The sequence below is a fragment of the Chrysochloris asiatica genome, unplaced genomic scaffold (assembly GCF_000296735.1).
Source record: "Chrysochloris asiatica unplaced genomic scaffold, ChrAsi1.0 scaffold00092, whole genome shotgun sequence".
Classification (NCBI taxonomy): Eukaryota; Metazoa; Chordata; class Mammalia; order Afrosoricida; family Chrysochloridae; genus Chrysochloris; species Chrysochloris asiatica.
Window position 1 is genome coordinate 6,774,701 of NW_006408610.1, and position 20,615 is coordinate 6,795,315.

At 37.8% G+C, this 20,615-nt stretch overlaps 1 protein-coding gene across 1 annotated transcript in view; it reads left to right on the top strand.

Moving 5' to 3' along the window:
* The window catches only part of MYO9A (myosin IXA), a 352,098-nt gene that overhangs the window by 158,179 nt on the left and 173,304 nt on the right, over window positions 1-20,615 (top strand). Inside the window, exons 11-12 of the mRNA XM_006866530.1 lie at window positions 4,714-4,848; window positions 15,081-15,202. Coding sequence (XP_006866592.1) covers window positions 4,714-4,848; window positions 15,081-15,202 — 257 coding nt within the window. The remainder of the gene's footprint in view (window positions 1-4,713; window positions 4,849-15,080; window positions 15,203-20,615) is intronic.

Consider the following 20,615-nt stretch of genomic DNA (forward strand, 5'->3'; position numbering starts at 1 on the left):
TACAAACCAATCTTGAGGTTGAGTGTTTATCCTATGGTGTTACACGAGGACTCCTTCAGAGAGACTAGAACAGACATAATTAACTTTCTGCCCATGAAGTCTGTCTGCTCATTTCAGAGCCTGAGTTTGGACCCCCTCCCTGAGAATGTCAATCTCAGTCTACTTTTGCTAAGTGGCAGGAGCAGGTGCATCAGAGATAATTTTAAAAAGTTCTCACCATTTAAATGCCACCTCGGCTTACTCTGTAGAGGTCTCATGGAGTTGAGATTATAGGTTTCTAGTTGCCTTCTTTGGTGTTTGTGTAATTAGGCTGGGTTATTAGACCTAGTTGTTGTGCCATCTTTCTGGAAGTTACATTGCTTTTTCATGCTTTGAGTAAGCATGCAAATTTTCGTAGAGTTAGAAAATGAACTTTTAATGTAATCTAATACATAAAAAGGATCTCTAGTGGTGCTGTAGGATAGGCGTTGGGATGCTAACTTCAAGGTATGCAGTACAAACCCACCATCTACTCTATGGGGAAAACACGAGGCTGTCTGCTCCTAAAAAGATTTACAGTCTCAGAAACCCAGTATAGGTTTGCTATAAGTCTGAATTATCTCGATGACAGTTGGTTTTTGTTATTAATTTGTAAAGTCAAATTGTATTTGAAGAGCTGTGTTTTCACTTCTCGTCCTAAGGACCTGAAATTAGTCAGCATAATTAATCAAAATACTCTTAGTAGAGACTTTAAAATTCTCCTTGACATTTATTATCACTCACTGTGTCAGTTTGCCCATTATATTTCTTGACATCTATGGAGAAAAGTATTTTAATTTAACTAAAAATTTCCATCCAATTATATTGCAAGAATTGGATGGTGTGTTGAGAATTATGTGTGGGGATATTAGAGCTGAATCCCTGTCATCCATGTTGTTGTTAATTACCATTAGAACCAACTCATAGACACTTGGTATTGGGTCTCCAAGGAATGATTGGTGGGTTTGAATCCACTGACCTTGTGATCAGCAGTCCAGTGCTTATCCTACAAATCTATACCAGGACTCCCTATTACTCATAATAAGAAGTTAGTAGATAGTTTTAGAAGTAAAATATAAGAAAAAGAAGTAAAGGTATTTCTTTATTATATCATACTGTAGTACAACCAGTTAAAACATGAAAGTGTGATTGACTCTAGGGAGCAGAAATTGAGGGTGAGGAAAGGATTGTTTTTGTTAAAAGTCTTTTAGAACTATGTAGCATGTTTGGTGAATAAAAATAAAATTAACTTTAAAAAGCCACGTTTTCATATCTCGTTTCATTCCTATGCTTTATGAGACATACTTGTTAGCTTGGTTCTTAAAACAGAATTCCATTATTGGGATTTTGGAAATCAAAACTAGTAAACATTACATGGCCTTCTTGAAGCCCTTGATGCCTTCTTGGCATATCCAGGCATAATCAGGATTAACCTAGCTCTGGTGATCCTTTGCTGTGATAAAACTTCTGACTTTACTATATTCGGTTCTTGTTTCTGTTCTCATATCTCTTGCGGTCTAGCAATTTATGAAATTAAGTTAACAGGTTTTGTACATTTCTCTGATAGAATTCATGGATTACTTGTATGTTAAAATTTTAATGTCTTAAAAATTATAATTACCCACATTTTAATGTGCTATTAGAATAAAAAGAAAAGATGAAAAGAAAGATAACTAAAATGCTTTTTATTTGTAATATATAAGGGTAATTAAAAACTATTGCTACAAAATCATAGAAACTTATATTAATAAAAATATCAAAGTATGGAGAGATAGCTTTTCAGTATATCATATGTCTAGGTCCATATACTTCTGAAGATGGTGTTTCCATCTCTAAAGATAGAATTCTGTACTCTTTGATTTATAGTACGTCAAAACGACTGTTTTAGCATTCTTGAGTGTCTCAGTGTTCTTTGAGGCTGGTGAACAAACAGAAATCTGAAGGGGCAACATCAGGGCTATCGGGTAAATTGGGTAAGGTTCCTGAGTGAAATTCTTATAGCACAGCCCTGGCTATTCTTTAAAGTGAGCAGTTGCATTATCATGATGAAAAAACTCATTCCTTGTTGCAACTTACCTGACCTTTTTCTCACTGATACAGTTTTCAATTTCCTTAAAACTTCTTCATAATACGCCCTCATGATCATCCTGTGTCCTTAGAGAAAATCTCTCAAGATTCCAAAGGAATCCCCCAAACCAGTTGTCATAACCTTCTGAGCTGACTTCTCTTCCTTGGATTTAACTGGCCCAGAAGATCCCCTCTGAAGCCACTGTTTTAATTGGACTTTGCTCTCTGGATCATATTGGAAATCCAAGTCCCATCCCAGTTTTGATTCATTGCATAAAAGTTTCTTCATTGGCTTTGAACTTGCTTAAGTGACTGATACAAATGTCAGCTCTTTGAACTACCTAGTCTTGCTGTGTTTTTGGCATTGGAAAAACCACTGGGAACTATGTCTGACCTCCCTTGGCTGCACTAGGGAGAAAGAGAGTCAAATGTAAAATTAGTTCAAGGCTGATTTCCTGAAGGAAAGGTCAGACATGCTTCCACCCTACAACCCTCTTTATCCAATTCTGACACCAGCTGTCTTTCCCACAGCACTCTCTGCTCTACATCTGGATTTGAAGTCCATTGCAATGGCCACACAGAACTCATAACAATACTCACAATTACGAGGTTTATTAGGGAAGTGAATAGGGTACCATTCGGAATCAAAAAACATATCAGGATTCAGCACTTCTCCAGTCAGGAACACCTCCTTTCTGCCATACTGTAGGTACACCACACTCTTGTCTTTGACCTCACAAGCCATAGGCCCTTTGGCCTCTGCCTCAGTCCATAAGCCTAGCGTCTGCAGCTGCTCTGTCTCTCCATGCCACGGCCTCTGTTGTCTCTTCTGCCGTCGCTGTTTTTCTAGATAGGGATCACATGCTCTTCTTGATGGTCCTGGGATCTTCCTTTCCTGCTTCTGCGATGGTTCCTTTTAAACCTAGCTGGGTGGCAAACTAACCAATCCTGGCCTTAGAGTCATATATACCATTATCTACATGGTCCCACTGAATCTCTTGATGAGAATTATGACACTGGATAGAAAAGCCATTTCCAGTAAATTCAAGGTACCACAGGCACCCATCAGTCCGAAAGCTTACTGAGGCCAGGATACTTACTTTAAGCTGAAAATGACAAACCTTGTGAGATCCCCAAACCAGTAATGATGGCATCAATGGCAATTGTGTGGACTGCTTCCACCAGTTTCTGTTCTGCAGCCTTAGTTTCTCATTCATGTCGAGGTTCGTTGCAGACCGTGTAAGACTGGTCAGAGGTTCGAGGCCCTATAGGCCCGAGTGTAACAAATGAGGCCACTAGCAGTCAATAGCAAATTGTTTTTCATCTTAATATTCAGTTACATGTATTAATTTAATACATGGAGCCCTTGATAATCCACAGATAAATGTGATATTTTCCTAAAAGCCCAGACTGTAAAGGTTGCAAGGTCAAGCCTTTCTCCAAAGGATTAACTAAAATCACAGTTCTTTGTTCTACAGACAAAAAAGCCATCCACCCTGAATCTATCCCAAGTGTTAGCTATTCAGCCAAGTTCCTGAAAACCTGGCTCAGGAAGCCAAACAGTGGGACTCTGCCCAAGCTTTTGTCCTTACCTCTCACCTTCCCCCAACTGAGCTCAGGGGCTATAGATATGTTAATTGGGCCTGAGAAACCAAGTTGCTGGCCTGGGATTCGAACCAGCGAAGTACGATGTAAAGTTACCTGAATGTCTGGAAAAGTACTGATGTTAGCTGTACCTTGCCTAAGTCCCTCCCAGCTTGGTGTGAAGCTCCTCCCCTAAATAAAACAGAGGCCCGGGCCTCCCCAGGTGTGCATTACGGGTTGGAAGCCATGCAGTAAAGATTGCAGTGCATTACGGGTTGGAGGGCATGCAGTAAAGATCAGTGCATTACTGGTTGATGCAGTAAAGATTGCAGTTGCAGGGCAGTGAGTTGCTGCCTGCAGAGGCCACGATGCCTGTAGTCCCAAGCCTGCCCACCAGTGATGTATCCACCCTGGCTTGGGGTGCCTCCTTGTCCCCCTCTTTCTGTCTGTCTGTATATATCTTTACCGCCGCCAGGTATCTCCTCCTCGTGAACCGAACCCCTATGTCGAGGCCAGTCCCCGACAGAGGTTGATGGCCTTTACTCTCTTGACTCATTTTTGAGGTCTTTCTGACTTTCCTTAAAATGCTTGATTCATCTAAAAACATTTTTATGTGGATTAGCATTCCTGTAAACTTGCTGTAAACTTTCAATAATCTGGGAAGATGTCCACTTGAGTTTTGTTAAAAATTTTATATTAGATCTGACTTCAAAGTCCTTTTTTTACCCCATGGTACAAAATTAACTATTATTTGAAGGTACCCTAACAATACTGAGACAAGTGTAGTACTAAGGGAACTTGTCTGTAGCCATCCACTGATTGTTGAGACATTTTTGAACACGTTTTATTTGGAATAAATTTGTGCATGTGTAGCTGGCATTTTAGTAGCATTAAATTTTGAATTATTCTTTATTGTTTGAGCATGAGCCTCCCCCCCATCACCCTCATTCCTCTCTTCTAATATAGAATGACTTTGAGTGTTTTGTTGCATATATTATGAATATTTAGACATATTTTAACCAAATTTTTTGTCTTATTTTTCAGACTTTGTCCATTGGTGTTCTTGATATCTTTGGTTTTGAAGATTATGAAAGTAACAGTTTTGAACAGTTTTGTATTAATTTTGCTAATGAATGTTTACAACACTACTTTAATCAGCATATCTTTAAATTGGAGCAAGTGAGTATCTAAATGTGTTTATGCTCATTCCCCCTCCATGTGTGCGCATGTATACACTCACACACGTTCTCTCTTCCTCTGTGTCTTCTGCACACACATACACACGTGTGAATTTTTTAGTCCTGGTGTGGCACTCTAGGATTCGCACTGGACTGTGAACTACAAGGTTGACAGTTCAAACCCACCGGCTACTCCACAGAAATCCTCTACAGCACTCAACAACCACAATATTTACGATGAACGTTTGAAATGTTGATTTAGTGTAGTTATACGTAGTCTTTTTGTCTGTGTTAGGCAATGACAAGTCACAGCATAGTTTTTGAGCCATGCCATGTATGATTTTCTTTTTTTCTTCTTAGACATTAGATTTAATAATACATGCTTGTTTGAGTGGACTCTGGGGTGGGGTTGCGGAGGATGTGTGAATACGTTTGGGGTTTTTTTCGGTTCTTGTTTTTAAATGCTACCATGGACTAAGAATGCTTATATGATTGCTTTGCTCATTTTAGATTCAGAGTGGGATGTTATTGTTGTTAAGTACCGTCAAAATGGTTTTGACTCTTGTTGTTATCCGGTGACATCGAGTTGGTACCGACTTATAGTGACCCTATGCACAACAGAATGAAACACTGCCCGGTCCTGGGCCAACCTCACAATTGTTTCCACACTGGAGCCCATTGATGCTGCCACTTTGCCAGTCCATCTCGCTGGGGGTCTTCCTCTTTTTCTGTGACCCTCCACATTACCAAACATGATATCCCTCTCCAGTAACTGATTTTTCCTGACAATATGTCCGAAGTATGAGAGACGAAGTTTGTCCATCCTGGCCTCCAAGGAGCACTCTGGTTGTACTTCTTCTAACACAGATGTTTTTCTTTTGGCAGTCATGGTACTTTGAATATTCTGCTCCAGCACCATAACTCAAATGCATCAATTCTTCTACGATCTTCTTTATTCACTGTTCAACTTTTGCATGCATATGAGGTTATTGAAAATACCATGGCATGGGTCAAGTGCACCTTAGTCCTCAGGCTGACATCTTTGCTCTTCAACACTTTAAAAGGTCTTGTGCAGCAGGTTTGCCCAATGCAATAACGTTGTTTAATTTCTTGACTGCTGCTTCCATGAGAGTTGATGGTTGATCCAAGAAAAATGAAGTCTTTGGCAACTTCAGTCTTTTCTCCATTGATAAAAGTGTTTATTAGTCCAGTGGTGAGGAGTTTTGTTTTCTTTATATTGAGATGCAGTCCATACCGAAGGCTATGGTCTTTGATCTTCATCAGTATTTTAAATCCTCTTCACTTTCAGTAATCAAGGTTATATCATCTGCATATCACAGGTTGTTGTTAATGAATCTTCCTCCAAACCTGATGCCACATTTTTCTTCATATAGCCCAGCTTCTTGTATTATTTGCTCTGCATACAGGTTGAATAACTATAGTGAAAGAATACAACCCTGTTGCACATGTTTCCTCATTTTAAACGATTCAGTGTTCCCATGTTCTGTTCGAACTACTGCCTCTTGGTCTAGGTACAGATTCCTCATGAACACAATTAAATGTTTCAGAATACTCATACTTCCTGATGTTGTCCATAACTTGTCATGATCCACACAATCAGAGAGGCCTTTGCATAGTCAGTAAAGCACAGGTAAACATCTTTCTGGTATTCTCTGCTTTCAGCCAAGATATATCTGACGTCACCAATGATATCCCTCATTCCACATCCTCTTCTGAATCCAGCTTGAACCTCTGGAAGTCCTCTGTCAATGTATGCTTGAAACTGTTTCTGTATTACCTTTAGTAAAACTTTACTCTTAGTGGGATATTAAAAATATTGTCCGATGATTTCTGGATTCTTTTGGGATACCTTTCTTTGGAATGACTCACAGCAACCCTATATAGAGTTTCCAAGGAGTAACTGGTGGGCTTGAACTGCCAACTTTGTGATTCGAAGTTCATTGCTGATCCTACAGCGCCATACCAGGAATTAAATTGGGATTTTGTTGCTGTTGTTAAGTGCCATTGAATCGGTTCTGACTCATAGTGACACCCTATATAGGGTTTCCAAGGAGCGGCTGGTGAGGTTAAACCACCAGCCTGTAGCCTGCAGCGCCACAATGTGGGATAGAGGAACTTAAAATCTCGCGTCCACACACAATGTAGGTACAAGGAAATTGGAGATTGTGAAGACAAGATGAGTAGGTAGATATTTCTTGTGATAAGCTCTAAATAATTGAATTAGTATAGAAATAGAGCTTTCAATTTCCATGAGAATTTTTAATGTAAAAGCAAGGTCAGACAAAATGTGAACTCCCTTTCCAAACCAAGTTTGAAGTCAGCAATAGGTTGAGTTATTAGCTTAGAGCTTCACTTGTATATGGTAATATAGACAGAAATAGTGTTCACACTGGGAATAATGGAAAATGGTGAATAATGGAAAATGTACAGAAAGGTCACACACAGTAGGCTGGAATTTTGTGTAACAAACAAACAGGATCATTTCTGTCATCGGAGCTTGTTTCCTTTTTGTCCTTTATTTTAAACACCTTTATTTTGTTTAAGTGATAATAGGATCTGTTTACCATTAGCATAAGCAGCATTAGGTTTGACCATCTTGATAAATGATTAAAGTTTTTAACATACAACCTTTTAGCTAGATTCTTGTCAGGAACTGTTGGAAGATAGTGTTATTTAACGTACTATCAGGTAACACCTAAGTAGCATGGTAATACTTGCAAGTTTGAGGTGGGCTTGGTTCTCCTGATTCAAGTCAGTGTATTTTTAAGTAGGTCATGCTAAATACCAATTCTGTTTTGCAAATGGTTGTTATGTGGTGAAGGGACAGTAGACTGCATATTATTGGCTTTATTCTGTAATTTACCAATCAAAGCATCTGTGGGTGATTAAACAAGACTGGTCAGATTTCTTTTGAAAAGGAAGGTTGCTGTCTTAACTGTGAACTGAAATTTTTCTGACCTTTCCTGAAAATCTAGATTAGGTATGGAAGTGACCTGATGTTGGTATTAACAACTCACAGCTAACAGCAGTAGAGAACAACCCAGTGCTTTTACCTTAAGATCAGGAACTGACTACTATTCAGTATTGTATAATGTACTTTATTTAGAGAAATTAGGCAAGACAAATCAAAGGAATACAAAACAGAAGGAAGATGCAAACATTTTTTTTTTAAAGCTTTCATTTTAAATTGAGTGATAGTTTACATGGGAGAACATCGGGTTTGCACTGAACTGATTGTATTTTGTTTCATTGCAATGATTATAATCTCCTTGCTTCATCAGTTAACAGTTATTTGCTTCTATTCCCTGTTGTTTTTTTTTCTTTTATAGACAGAAAACCATGTAGGAATATATAATCTTTTAAACAACCAGAGGACACATTCTGCAAGCCATCCTCCTGGCCGCCATCACAAAATCTTTCTCTTTGGATGAGTCTAGAATCCTCAGCTGTTTTAGCTCTCCATGCCATCCCATCTGCTTCCATCTCTGGTGTCGCTGCTTCTCTGGTTAGGGTCCCATATTGTGCTTATGCTCTTCCCTCTTGATGGTCCTAGGATCCTCTGTTCCTGGAATGTAAGACTTAACTACTCCCCCCTTTTTGTTACACAACTTATACCTTTACACTTGTGACAATCTCACTTTTAGTCATGAGAACAATTAATATTGAATCAAGAGAATCCTATCCCCATTTCCTTTCATCAGAACAATCTAGACAAGATGAAAGTTAGTCAGTGGGGATTTTTCTCCCCCCACCACTAAACTAAAGTTCCTCTTGAAAACTTGTAAGCCAACCACTTCATGCCTTTATAGCCCCTTCAATTTTAGGTAGCCAGTGTCTTAAGTTGCTCGTTCCTATCCACCCTGTGCACAGAGGGGATAGTATTGATCCTTGATGTGAAGACACTCCTTCCCTCTCAGTTGTTATTTTGAGATACTATATCCATAAATGTAGGTCAAGTTCATCAAATTATAGTAATTTGCACTTGCAGTTTGTACTTGCTTCCTTGATCAAATTTCTTTGTCTTTCTCTAGTTGAGTTTTGATCATCAAACCATTGAAACTAGGTCAAATGAGTACTCTCTGCAAGTTTGAACATTCTTTTTTTTTTTTATTAAATGTTTTTATTTTGGATTGAGTGAAAGTTTACAGGGCACATCATCAGCTTCACATTCAACCATTCATATAACTTGTTTCATTACATTGATTATTATCCCCTCCATATATCATCAGTTAACAGTGTTTCTCTCTATCCTCTTTAGCTTTTTTTTTTTTTTTTTTTGTCGAGGGGAACTTGCCTTTTTGGAATTTACAGTCTCGGCTTTTAGGGAAGGTTTTTACATTTGTCTGTGGATATCCAGGGCTCATGTATGAGATTACTAACAAGCATTACTGAATAATCAGATGAGGGACAGTTTGCTATGTCTACTAGGTGGCTAAAGTCTGATCCTCAGAGCCTATGGTTTGGACGGTCAACAACGCTTGGGCCCACAGGGTCTTGACCTCCTGACCGGGTCTGCACGGTCTGAAGTTTGAACATTCTTGTGCATCTTCCCCCGCTTCGTATTAGCTGGACGCTTCACTCTCAGCTCTATCCCTCCTTGGCTAGGTCAGTGTCCATGGGCTCAGAAGTTCCCAAGTCTCCTGAAATACTGTAAGTGCCATGGGCTGCCAAAAGAACAAACAGATCTGTGTTGGAAGAAGTACAGCCAGGGTGTTCCTTGGAGGCCAGAGTGACCAAACTTCATCTCTCATACTTCGGACATATTGTCAGGAGGGACTAGTTGCTGGAGAAGGATATCATGTTTGATAAGTTGGAGCGTCATAGAAAAAAAGGAAGATCCCCAGAGAGATGGATAGGCAATGTGGCAGCATCAGTGGGCTCAAGCATGGCAACAATTGTGAGGTTGGCCTAGGATTGGGCAGTGCTTTGTTCTGCTGTGCATACAGTTGCTATGAGTAGGTACCAACTTGATGGCACTTAACAAGAACAACAAGGTCAACAGGAATCTATGGAATGTGGTCGAACTCAGCCCATATCTTCATTACTGCCTTTCTCCCACTTTCACACACTTGTAGACCAGTATAGTCGCCAGCAAGGTTACATGCCTGTTCGTGTGTTCCCTTTGAGGTTCAGTTTGGGGAGGTGGGTTATCCTGAATGGACTTAATTAATTGCTTGCCTTAATGGTAAACTATCTATTTTTGCATATGGAATAATTCCAAAAAATCTACAAGAAAACTACTAGAGCTAAAAGTTGAATTTAGCAAAGTGGCAAGATACAGGGTCAACAGATAAAAATCAGTTGGGTTTTTATACATCAGCATTGAGCAATCTGAAAAGGAAACAATTCCATTTATAATAGTACCCTAGCAAATGGAAGGAGATTCTGTGCTTATGGATTAGAAGACTACTCAAAGCAGTCAACACTATACCTGTCAAAATTCCAACACCCTGAACCACAGAAACTGAAAAGCCAACCCTCAAATTTATGTGCAATGGCAAGGGACCCTTAAAAAGCCAAATCAATTTTAAAATAGCAACATAGGAGGACTTATAATTCCTGATGTGAAAGCATGCAAGTGGGGTTTCAAAAAGTTTGTGGAAAGATTCCATTATCTTTTAATTTTTCCATGAAACACTCATATTTCAAAGCTACAGTAATCATATATTCTATTATTTGTGTACTGCTAGATATACAGACTATACCTAGTCTTTACTTATCAAATATCTCATTATCCAATATTATATATTTACAACTTTGCGAAAATTCTTGGGTTCTCCTCTGATGATCTGGGCCCCACGTGGGGTCATAGCTGGGCATGGGACTCCCTTTGTGTGTCACCTTGAATGATATTTCATAGGTCATGGTGATTACCAGACTACACAAGGCATGGTTGTCAGCTGGCTATGGGATGCCATCTCCCATTCATCTGTGACATTGTGGTCTAAGCCACAGAGGTCGAGGGTGGTCAGAGGGAAGCCAGGTGTAGGCAGTGTGCATTTGCTTGCCCAGAGTGGAAGGCAGATGGCAGTGGCAATGGTCAATACCTGACTACCACCACACCCGAGTCCTGTGGGCTCCATGATGTGTGGAAGGCATGATGGGGAATGGAAGACCACTGTTCTATGTGCATCTGGAGACTAGATCAGTGGTTCAAGCTCACCAGGTCCTCCTCAGAAACTCTATACAGGGTCACAACTAGACAGCACTCAAAAACAAGAATCTGACTAGTGACCCCTTTTGGGCATGACAGCTCCACCCCCTCAGCTTTGGATGCTGATTGTTTAGCTGGTTCCTTGGTGACCGTTTTAGTACTTGTGTCCTTAGTTTGTACAATAGAGTTTCCCAAAAGTTTATGTTTTGTTTTCATTTTTACACAATTCATTTTTAGGTCTAACTCTGTCCTCCTTTTTTTTTGTCAGCTGTAAGGAGAAACCTTTTAGATCTTGTTTAGAAATCTCATCAGTGAGATTTCCAAGTTCATCACTTTTAAGTTCAAACTTCCACTAAACATTTGAACATAATCAGACAGATTTTTTGCCACATAAAAGCCATTGTATTTTTTCTGTTGTCCAATCCTATGTTTATCATTTCTTTTAAAGCCTCATGAAAAACATTTAGCATCTGCAATTCTAGAAGCATTCTATAGTTGGTATCATATGTATTTTCTGAGATGATAGAAACTTTCTCCATAGTTCTCCTCACTTCCTTCTGAACCTCACTAGAATTGTCTTTGATGTCCATAACTCTATCATCAGTCTTTTGAAAGTAGTCTCGATTTTCACAATTAAACTAAACCAAACTCAGTGAAAAAGAGTGAATTCTGACTCATAGCGACCCTACAGAACTGTGTAGAACTGTACTCTAGGGTTTCTGTGGCTTTTTCCCCCCTCTATTTTTCATGGAGTGGCTGGTGGATTTGAACTGCTGACTTTGCAGTTAGCAGCCCAGCACATAACCATTCATACCACCAAGGTTCCTCCTTTTACAATTGTTGTTGTTGTTAAGTGCCGTCGAGTCAATTCTGGACCATAGCCACCCTGTATAAGATTTCTGAGGGGTAGCTGGTGAGCTTGAACCACTAACCTTGCAGTTCAAACAACTTTGCAGTCTGATGCATTAGCCTACAGTGCCATACCAGAACTCCCCTTTTATAATTAGGTATATTAAAACTCTTCTAACCTCTACCCATTGGTGTTGTTAAGTGCCATCAAGTTGGTTCTTAGCCATAGGGACCCCTATGTATAACAGAACAAAACACCACCCAGTCTTGCTCCATCCTCACACTTGCTGCCACTGTGTCAGTCCATCTCTTTGGGAGAGGGGGCGCATCTCCCTTTTTCGCTATCCCTGCACTTTACTAATCATGATGTTCTATTTGGCCATCTTGGCTTCTATGGAGCATGCTGATTGTACTTCTTCTAACACAGATCTGTTTATTCTTTTGACAGTCTGTGGTACCTTTTACAGCCTTCTTCAACATCGTAACTCAAATGCATCAATTATCTGTGGTCTTCCTTACTCATTGTCCAACTTTTACAGGCTATTGAAATACCATGGCTTGTGTCAGGTGCACCTTAGTCCTCAAACTGACATCTTTGCTTTTGAACACTTTAAAGATGTCATTTGCAGCAGATTTGACTAATGTAACATGTTGTTTGATTTCTTGACTGCGCCTTTCATGAGTGTTGGTGGTGGATCCAAGCAAAATGACGTTTTTGACAACTTTAGTCTTTTCTCTATTTATCATGATGTTATTTATTGCTCTAGTGATAAGGATTTTTGTTTTCTTTACATTGAGGCTATAATGAAGTCATAATGAAGGCTGTTGTCTTTGCTCTTCATTAGTTCAAAAATCACTGCCACATTTCACGTATCTCTTAGAGCAGCACCCCCACTTCTTGGCACCATATTCTGTCTTAGTTACCTGGTACTGCTATAACACATGTTCCACAAATTACTGGCTTTAACAAACAGAAATCTATCTTTTTACAGTTGAGGAAGCTAAAAGCTTCAATTCAGGGTACCACCTCCAGTAGAAGGGTTTCAGTCAATGGACTATAAAGCAACCTCAAAGAAAATTAACACTTCACAACATACCAAGAGAATGAGAATCCAAGAATATGAAAACATTAAAACTATGAGGAAACTCACAAGAAAGAACACAAAAATCAAGTCTTCAACAGAGAGACAAACAGAACAAAGAAGTAGCAGCACCACAAAAAAACGAATGTAATAAATAATCAATATCTATCGATAATTACACTGAACGTAAAAGGATTGAATGCACCTGTTAAGAGATGGAGGGTGGCATAATGGATAAGAAAACAAGATCCTTCAATAAGCTGTCTGCAAGAGACGCATCTCACACATAGAGACAGAAACAGATTAAAAGTGAAAGGTTGGGAAAAAATATACCAAGCTAATTGCAATAAAAAGCGTACAGGAGTGGCAGTGCTAATCTCGGATAAAATAAACTTTAAGGCAAAAGCCAGCATAATAGATAAAGGTGGACATTATCTCATGATTAAAGGGGCAATTGAACAAGATGAAATAACCATAATAAATGTCTATGCTCCAAATGAAAGAGCGCCAAAATATATAAAACAAACTCTAATAGATTTGAAGAAAGAAATAAATGAATCCACAATAATAGTGGGTGACTTTAATACACCACTTTAAAAAATGGATAGAACAACCAGAAAGAAACTTACAAAGACACAGAAGAACTAAACAACACAATCAGCCAACTGGACCTTATAGATGTGTACAGAGCATTCAATCCAACAACTGCACAATACACATTCTTTACAAGTGCACATGGAACATTCTCCAGAATAGACCATGTTTTAGGCCACAAAACAAGTCTACATAAATTTACAAATATCAAAATACTACAAAGCATCTTCTCAGACCACAATGCTATCAAGTTAGAAATCAACAATAGGAAGACCAAGGAAATCAAGACAAATACATGGAAACTGAACAACACCCTGCTGAAAAGCGACTGGGTAGTAGAAGAAATCAAACATGAATTTGCAAAATTTCTAGAAATAAATGAGAACGAGAACACAACATACCAAAATCTTTGGGACATGGTGAAAGCTGTGCTGAGAGGACAATTTATTGCAGTAAATGCACACATCCAAAAAGAAGAAAGAACTAAAATCAACACATTAACACAGCATCTACAACAATTAGAAACAGACCAACAGAGGGAACCCACAGCCACCAAAAGAAAAGAAATAATAAAGATTAGAGCAGGAGAAGGGTTTCTTTTTCTTTTGGCTCTGAAGGAAGTTCCTTGACTCTTTGGCTCCTGTTTCCTGGTTCCTTGGAGGTCTCCATGTATCTTGGCATCTGTTTTATCCCATCTCTGTTGCTAGAATGCATTTTAAAAATTTTATCTGTGAAAAGAGACTGACTCGAAATAAACCCTACACTAATCCTGCCTCAAAGATAATCCATTCCTAAATGGAATTATGGCAACAGGCATTTGTTGTTGTTAGGTGCCATTGAACAGGTTCCTACTCATAGTGACCCTATGTACAACAGAGCAAAAACACTTCCAGGTCCCGCTCAATCCTAACAGTTGTGATGGTTGCTGCCACTGTGTCAGTCCATCTCCGTAGTCTTTCTCTTTTTTCCTGAGCCCCCCCACTTTACCAAACATGCTGGCCTTCTCCAGGGACTGGTCCCTCCTGATCACATGTCCGAAGTCTGAGAGATGAAGTCTCACCACCCTGGCTTCTAAGGAGCATTTGGCTGTACTTCTTCCAACACATATTGGTTTGTTCTTCTGACCATTTATATCTATTTTCATCATTCTTCACTAACACCATAAACCAAATGCATCAATTCTTCTATGATCTTCATTCATGAATATATCCATCTCCTTCATGAATATAAGGCAGTTGAAAATATCATGGTTTGGGTGACCTCTTTGCTCCTTGACAATTAAAAAAGGTCTTTTGTAGCAGATTGGCCTAATGCAATATGTCATTTGATTTCTTAACTGCTGCTTCCATGAGCATTGATTGTGGATCCTAGCAAAACTATAGGCATAGAGGTTAGGATTTACAGCACATAATGTTTTTGAGTGATATAATTCAGTGCATAACTCCTGCTAAGAGCTTTTCCTTCCTTGTCATCATATACCTATTATTTTCTACAAGTTAAGTAACTTGTTATTTTGCTCTTTGGTTTTTCTAGGAGGAATATAGAACTGAAGATATCAGCTGGCACAATATAGACTATATTGATAATACCTGTTGTATAGATCTTATTAGCAAGAAACCAACAGGACTACTCCATCTTTTAGATGAGGAAAGCAAGTGAGTATGACTCTTTCATTCTGTTTGCTATTTGGACTTTGTGCATCTTTGTAAATTCTAAACTTTCTTCTTACATTATGAAATGAAGAGCCAAAGGTTCCCTTTTTTAAGTGGTTCTTCTTGAGTAGGATGAACTTTAGCATTGAACTCATTTTTTTCCTGGATTTCTTTTTGACTGTCATTTTGATGTTAAATTTATTGGCATATATATTTATACATAAATATGCAGATATTTGTGTTTGTGTGTTTCTATTGAGCTTTGTATATGCTGTGTTTTCAAGTTACATATTTAGTGGGAAAGAATATAATGAATTAGTGGTATCTACCTAGCTGTGCATCACTGTCAGCATATGTGCCAAATAGTTGTCATTCATTGTTAACACTGTTTCATACACTTATCTGAAATCTAAATTTAAGAAACATAGCTTCACATAGCAGCCTTCAGAGTACTTTTAATACTCTGTAAGGTATTTGAAGTTAAATAATCTTAAGAGATGGTAACTATAGAATTGAAGAATCTGACGTCATGAAGGATATATGGATTTTCTGTGACTGTTTAATAAAAATGTCAAAAGTTGAATTAGGTCTCTTGATTTGTAACTTAATATTAGATCCATTAAAGTAGGACAGGTAGTATTGGGTATTTATTATCTTAGGTAGGGTGACCACATATTAAATGTGGAACAGTCTAAAGTTTTCCAAGTGCTTCCTTTTACCCTCAGAACTATCCTGGTTTGAATGGTAAATTACTTGTTTCCCTATTCATATGCCATAGACACAGAATTGCTAGATATGAATAGAAAGGGATATTGATAGAATGAGAAATATATTAGAAAAAGGGCTGCCAAGTATGTTTTGTTTAATATCCGCCTGGCTCACTTTTTGACTTGTCTATTTTCATTTACAATCTAAATGAATTAAAATTCAGTTAACACAAGAACTAATTTTTGTCCTAAGTTCTGTAACAGTTTCTTATACTGCTTTGTGTACCTTGGACATTATTATCTCCTGAAATTGTAGCTTAGTTATCCTTAACTCTGCTTGCATTCATAACTTCAGGCTATTAATCAGTAGATCTGAGATGGAATATAGATATCTTTATTTGGAAAGCTTCATAGGCACTCCTGATACTTAGTTTTGAGAACTATTATGGATGATAAGGGAAATGATAGGCAGTTTTTTTGTGTGTTTTTAACTTTTATTGTGATTTGGGTGAAAGTTTACAGAGCAAATTGTTTTGTCTTTCAACAAGTCATACACATTTTGTTTTGTGACATTTTTGATGTATATTGTAGTTAATAAGACGTAAAAATGTGTACGCAATTAGAGAAGAAGTTTACATAGGTAGTAAATGTTGGACTTGACATTTAAACCACCCAGGTATTTCTGACATTTCTGCTTATACTTTGAGTTATTGTACTGTTGTTTCCCATAATACTTAGACTTTAGAATCAGAAGTCCAGGGTTTGTATCCTAACTCTTACTATCCTTGACAAATCTTTTAATATCCTTGATCCTCAGTTTTCTTGCATGTATGAATGATGATAAATGACAATATCATTTGCTTTGTATTTTGAGGTAGTTTGAGCAGCAGTTGCAATAAAATCAAACAAGGGGTTCACTCTCTTGATTTGCTTGTCATTCTTTAAACAAAATTTTATGGAGTGTGCAATATATCATACATTGAGTAGAATTGGCCATTTGCTACCTCACATAGATGAAAATATTAACTGAGAGTGTGTCATCTCTCTGTTGTTAGCAGAGTTTATGATGCTAATTCGCATGACCAGAAATTACGAGGTAACAGATTTTGACTCAAAGGAAGCACTTGTTCATGTTTAGAGCAGATTGCCATGTGCCTCATAAAGCTATAAACGTCCTTATTATTTTGTGTCATTTGTCAGAGTGTTGTAGATAATTGACTGGACTTAATTGCCTCTTTATTGGCCCTTCAGTTCAGCTGTTATCCTCAGTCCTTTATATAAAATTTTAAACAGACATTAACATTAGTTTCTTCACTTTGAGTCAGTTTTCAGTTATTGGCTCCTCTTGTAAACTGACTTCCTTTGTCTCTGTGCCCTAACTTACCAGAAGATGCATGGAAAGTTGAAATATTTTAACTTTGCCATTTACCTATAAAGCAGTATTGAGGGGAAAAGGTAATATTTAGAAAGAGTTAATTTGGGAATCACTTAGAATGAATTATTTTCCTCTAAAGAAGTATTTTGTAGTTTTTCTGCTTTAATTATGTTTATAGTGCTTTGGTCTTAAGTGCCATCAATTCGGTTCCAACTCATAGAGACCCTGTGTAGGGTTTCCGAGCTATAAATTTTTCTGCAGGAATAGAAAGCCTCATATTTCTCCTGGGGAGTGGCTGTTGGGCTTAAACCTCCAATCACATGGTTAGCAGTTGAGTGCTTATCCTATATAGTCACAGTGTGCCTTTCTAGTGCTTTAGTGCCATGTTTTTGAGTCAGAATTCTTGGTTAATCCTGCTTCTTCTTACTGGCTGTGTGACCTTGGGTATCCTTATTTAAGCTAGATTCCGAAGGATGCAGTGTAACATTTAGGAGAGAGGAATCATACAAACAAAGTTAGGTACAAATAAGGTTTTAGCAGTACAGTCAGTGTAGCCTACTGAAATCAAAGCATGAGCTGCTGTTAGCAGTACTGGCAGCACCTTGGAGCTTGTTAAAATTGCAGAGAATTTCCAGCTTCCAACCCAGACCTGTTGAATCAGAATCTGTATGGATTAAGGTATTTATTTAGGGAAGTACTTGTCAATCTTGCCTGCATAAAAAAATTAGCTGGAAATTTTGTAATATTTGAATAGTGATTCTCGGTCACCATTCTTACCCATTAAATCTAAATGAAAGGAGTTGGGGTCCAGGAAATGTTTTAAAGCTCTGGAGGGACTTTTTTTTTATATGCATAGAAAAACTAATCTAATACTACCTTTGCAGTTGGAGTCCTGATGTGGTGCTGTAGAATAAGCATTGAACTGCTAACAGAAAGGTCAGCTGTTCAAACCTAACACACACTCATCAAAAACCCTATGCAGGGTCATTATGATTCAGAACTGACTTGACAGCTCTTAACTAAACTTACTTAACCTTCCCATCTACCTACGCTTGTAGTTAGATTTTGGGTTAAATGGAAAACTTTGAAATGAGCAATACTCCTAAGGTCTGATTTGCATCTTTGTTCCAAACTTTTTACCCAGTATCGATACCACAAACATCTGTTGAATTCAACACTTGAGAGCTTTTCTTTCTGTCATTCCTAGTTTGGAGTAAAAGTTGTTCTCATTTCTAGCTTTCTTCCTTTCGCAATGTCTGTTTTGCATTTGGAAAGAAGGGAAAAATAAATCATAAGCTTTTCGATTATCGAGGATTAGATTGGAAGGTAAGTAAACTCTTAACTTAGAGACAATGAGGTGAACATATTGCCTGAAGAGAATAAATCTCCTATGTAGTGTTGTTGTTGTTGTTAAGTGCCGTTGAGTTATTTCCGACCCATAGTAAGCCTGTATAGGGTTTTTGATGAGCGGCTAGTGAGCTTGAACTACTGAATTTGCCATTCAAACCGACTTTGCAGTCCAGCACATTAACCCACACAGTGTCACACCAGGACTCCTGAGACACATTTGCATTGTTTAGATTGGCCTAGGTTTAGGAGCATGAATTTAGTCTCTTGGCCTTGGTGGTCCATGATTATTCTGAGTTAGAGGAGGAACATAATAAAAATTACCTGGGAAATTTGTAATATTATAATAGTGATTTGTAATACTATAATATTAGGTAAATTAATTTTGATCATATTTTGATGACCTGAGATAAAGGCAGATTAAAATCAGTGTAGTATAAAGTCTGCTGCTGTAATCTCTGTTTGAGGTTCTAAGAATCCATGCTAGAATGGCTTTAGAACTCCAAAATGGAAAGGAATGCCTCGATGGGAGAGATGTTTTGAATGCACAGCAGACCTACAGGACTAGAGGAAGAACATATTTGAAGTCTCCCTGTAGGGTGCTTTCTGCTGTTATATGGTTTTATGAATATTGAATTCTCCCAGCACTGTGATAACTGGTATTGTACCCATTTTATGGATTAAGAAACCATTTCATAAAGAAGTTACAAAAATTGCCTATGATAGGAGACAAATAATCTCAGATGTAACTATCTGGCACCGAAAGCCATTCTTTTTCCTCACTGATTCTAACACATAATATGTAATTAGTCAATTTTTTGTTAAAGCTTTGTGATCATTTTTATATATTAGATCTAATATTCAGCATTTTCATATCCTGTTCTCATTATTTCATTTATAGTTAAAGAGAACTATTCTCTGAAAGACACTTGCTCTCTCCCTTCTTTTTGTATGATATTTCCTTTACTTGAAACTTCTACCCTTTAACATTTAGCCTATACAGTACCTCCTTGGCCCTCTGGAAACCCTTCAATTATTATTCCCAACTACTGGTGACTTTTTTATTCTTTGAACTTTAATATCTCCACATTTCCTTTTATGTAATTAATTCTTAATAAATATTATCTGAATAGTTCCTAGATATGAAGTACTCATCAGTGAATACAACCCCATTGTTGTATATTTGAAATACTAATATGTATTGCAGATAAATAAATAGTAATTGGTGCAGATAAGAAAATTGCTATTTATTAATGCATGAAAAATAGGAAAACAAAGTTGGAATAGAAGTTTGGTAAATACACACAATGGAATACTGTGCAATGTTGAAGAATAACGATGAATCTGCAAAACACTTCGTAACATGGGTGAACCTGGAGGACATGCTGAGTGAAATTAGTCAGTCACAAAAGGACAAATATTGTATGAGACCACTATTGAGAAAAATCAAAAAAAGGTTTTCATACTAAAAGAAACATTCTTTGATAGTTACGGATGGGAGGGAAGAAAGAGTAATTCATTGCATAGAGGGTAGGCACATCTTAACTTGGGTGATGGGGAGGACAATATACAAGAAGAGGGAGGTTGACAGAACAGTGATGAAGATAGGTGAACACACCAGGAGGTAGCAAGGGCAAAAGGGGATAGAGGTAAATAGGGACATACACATAGTCTTAGAACAACCATGTTCTGTGTATAGATACATGGATTGAGATATAGACTGAATGGGTAAGGGAAGAAGACTGGGTATATATATTTATAAATCCCACAAATTTATGAGTTTGAAAGAGGATATTTGTACATGGGCAACCTCAGGGAGGAAGCCGGACAACTGTTGTTTCATGGAAATGATTACAGTCATTGAGATGAAACAAAGTTATAATTTGTTGAATGTAAAAACTGAAACCTTCACTCAATTCACAATAAATGTAAAAGGAAAACATTGAATGACTATAAATTTAAAAGTTCTAGTGGTGCTGTAAGATAT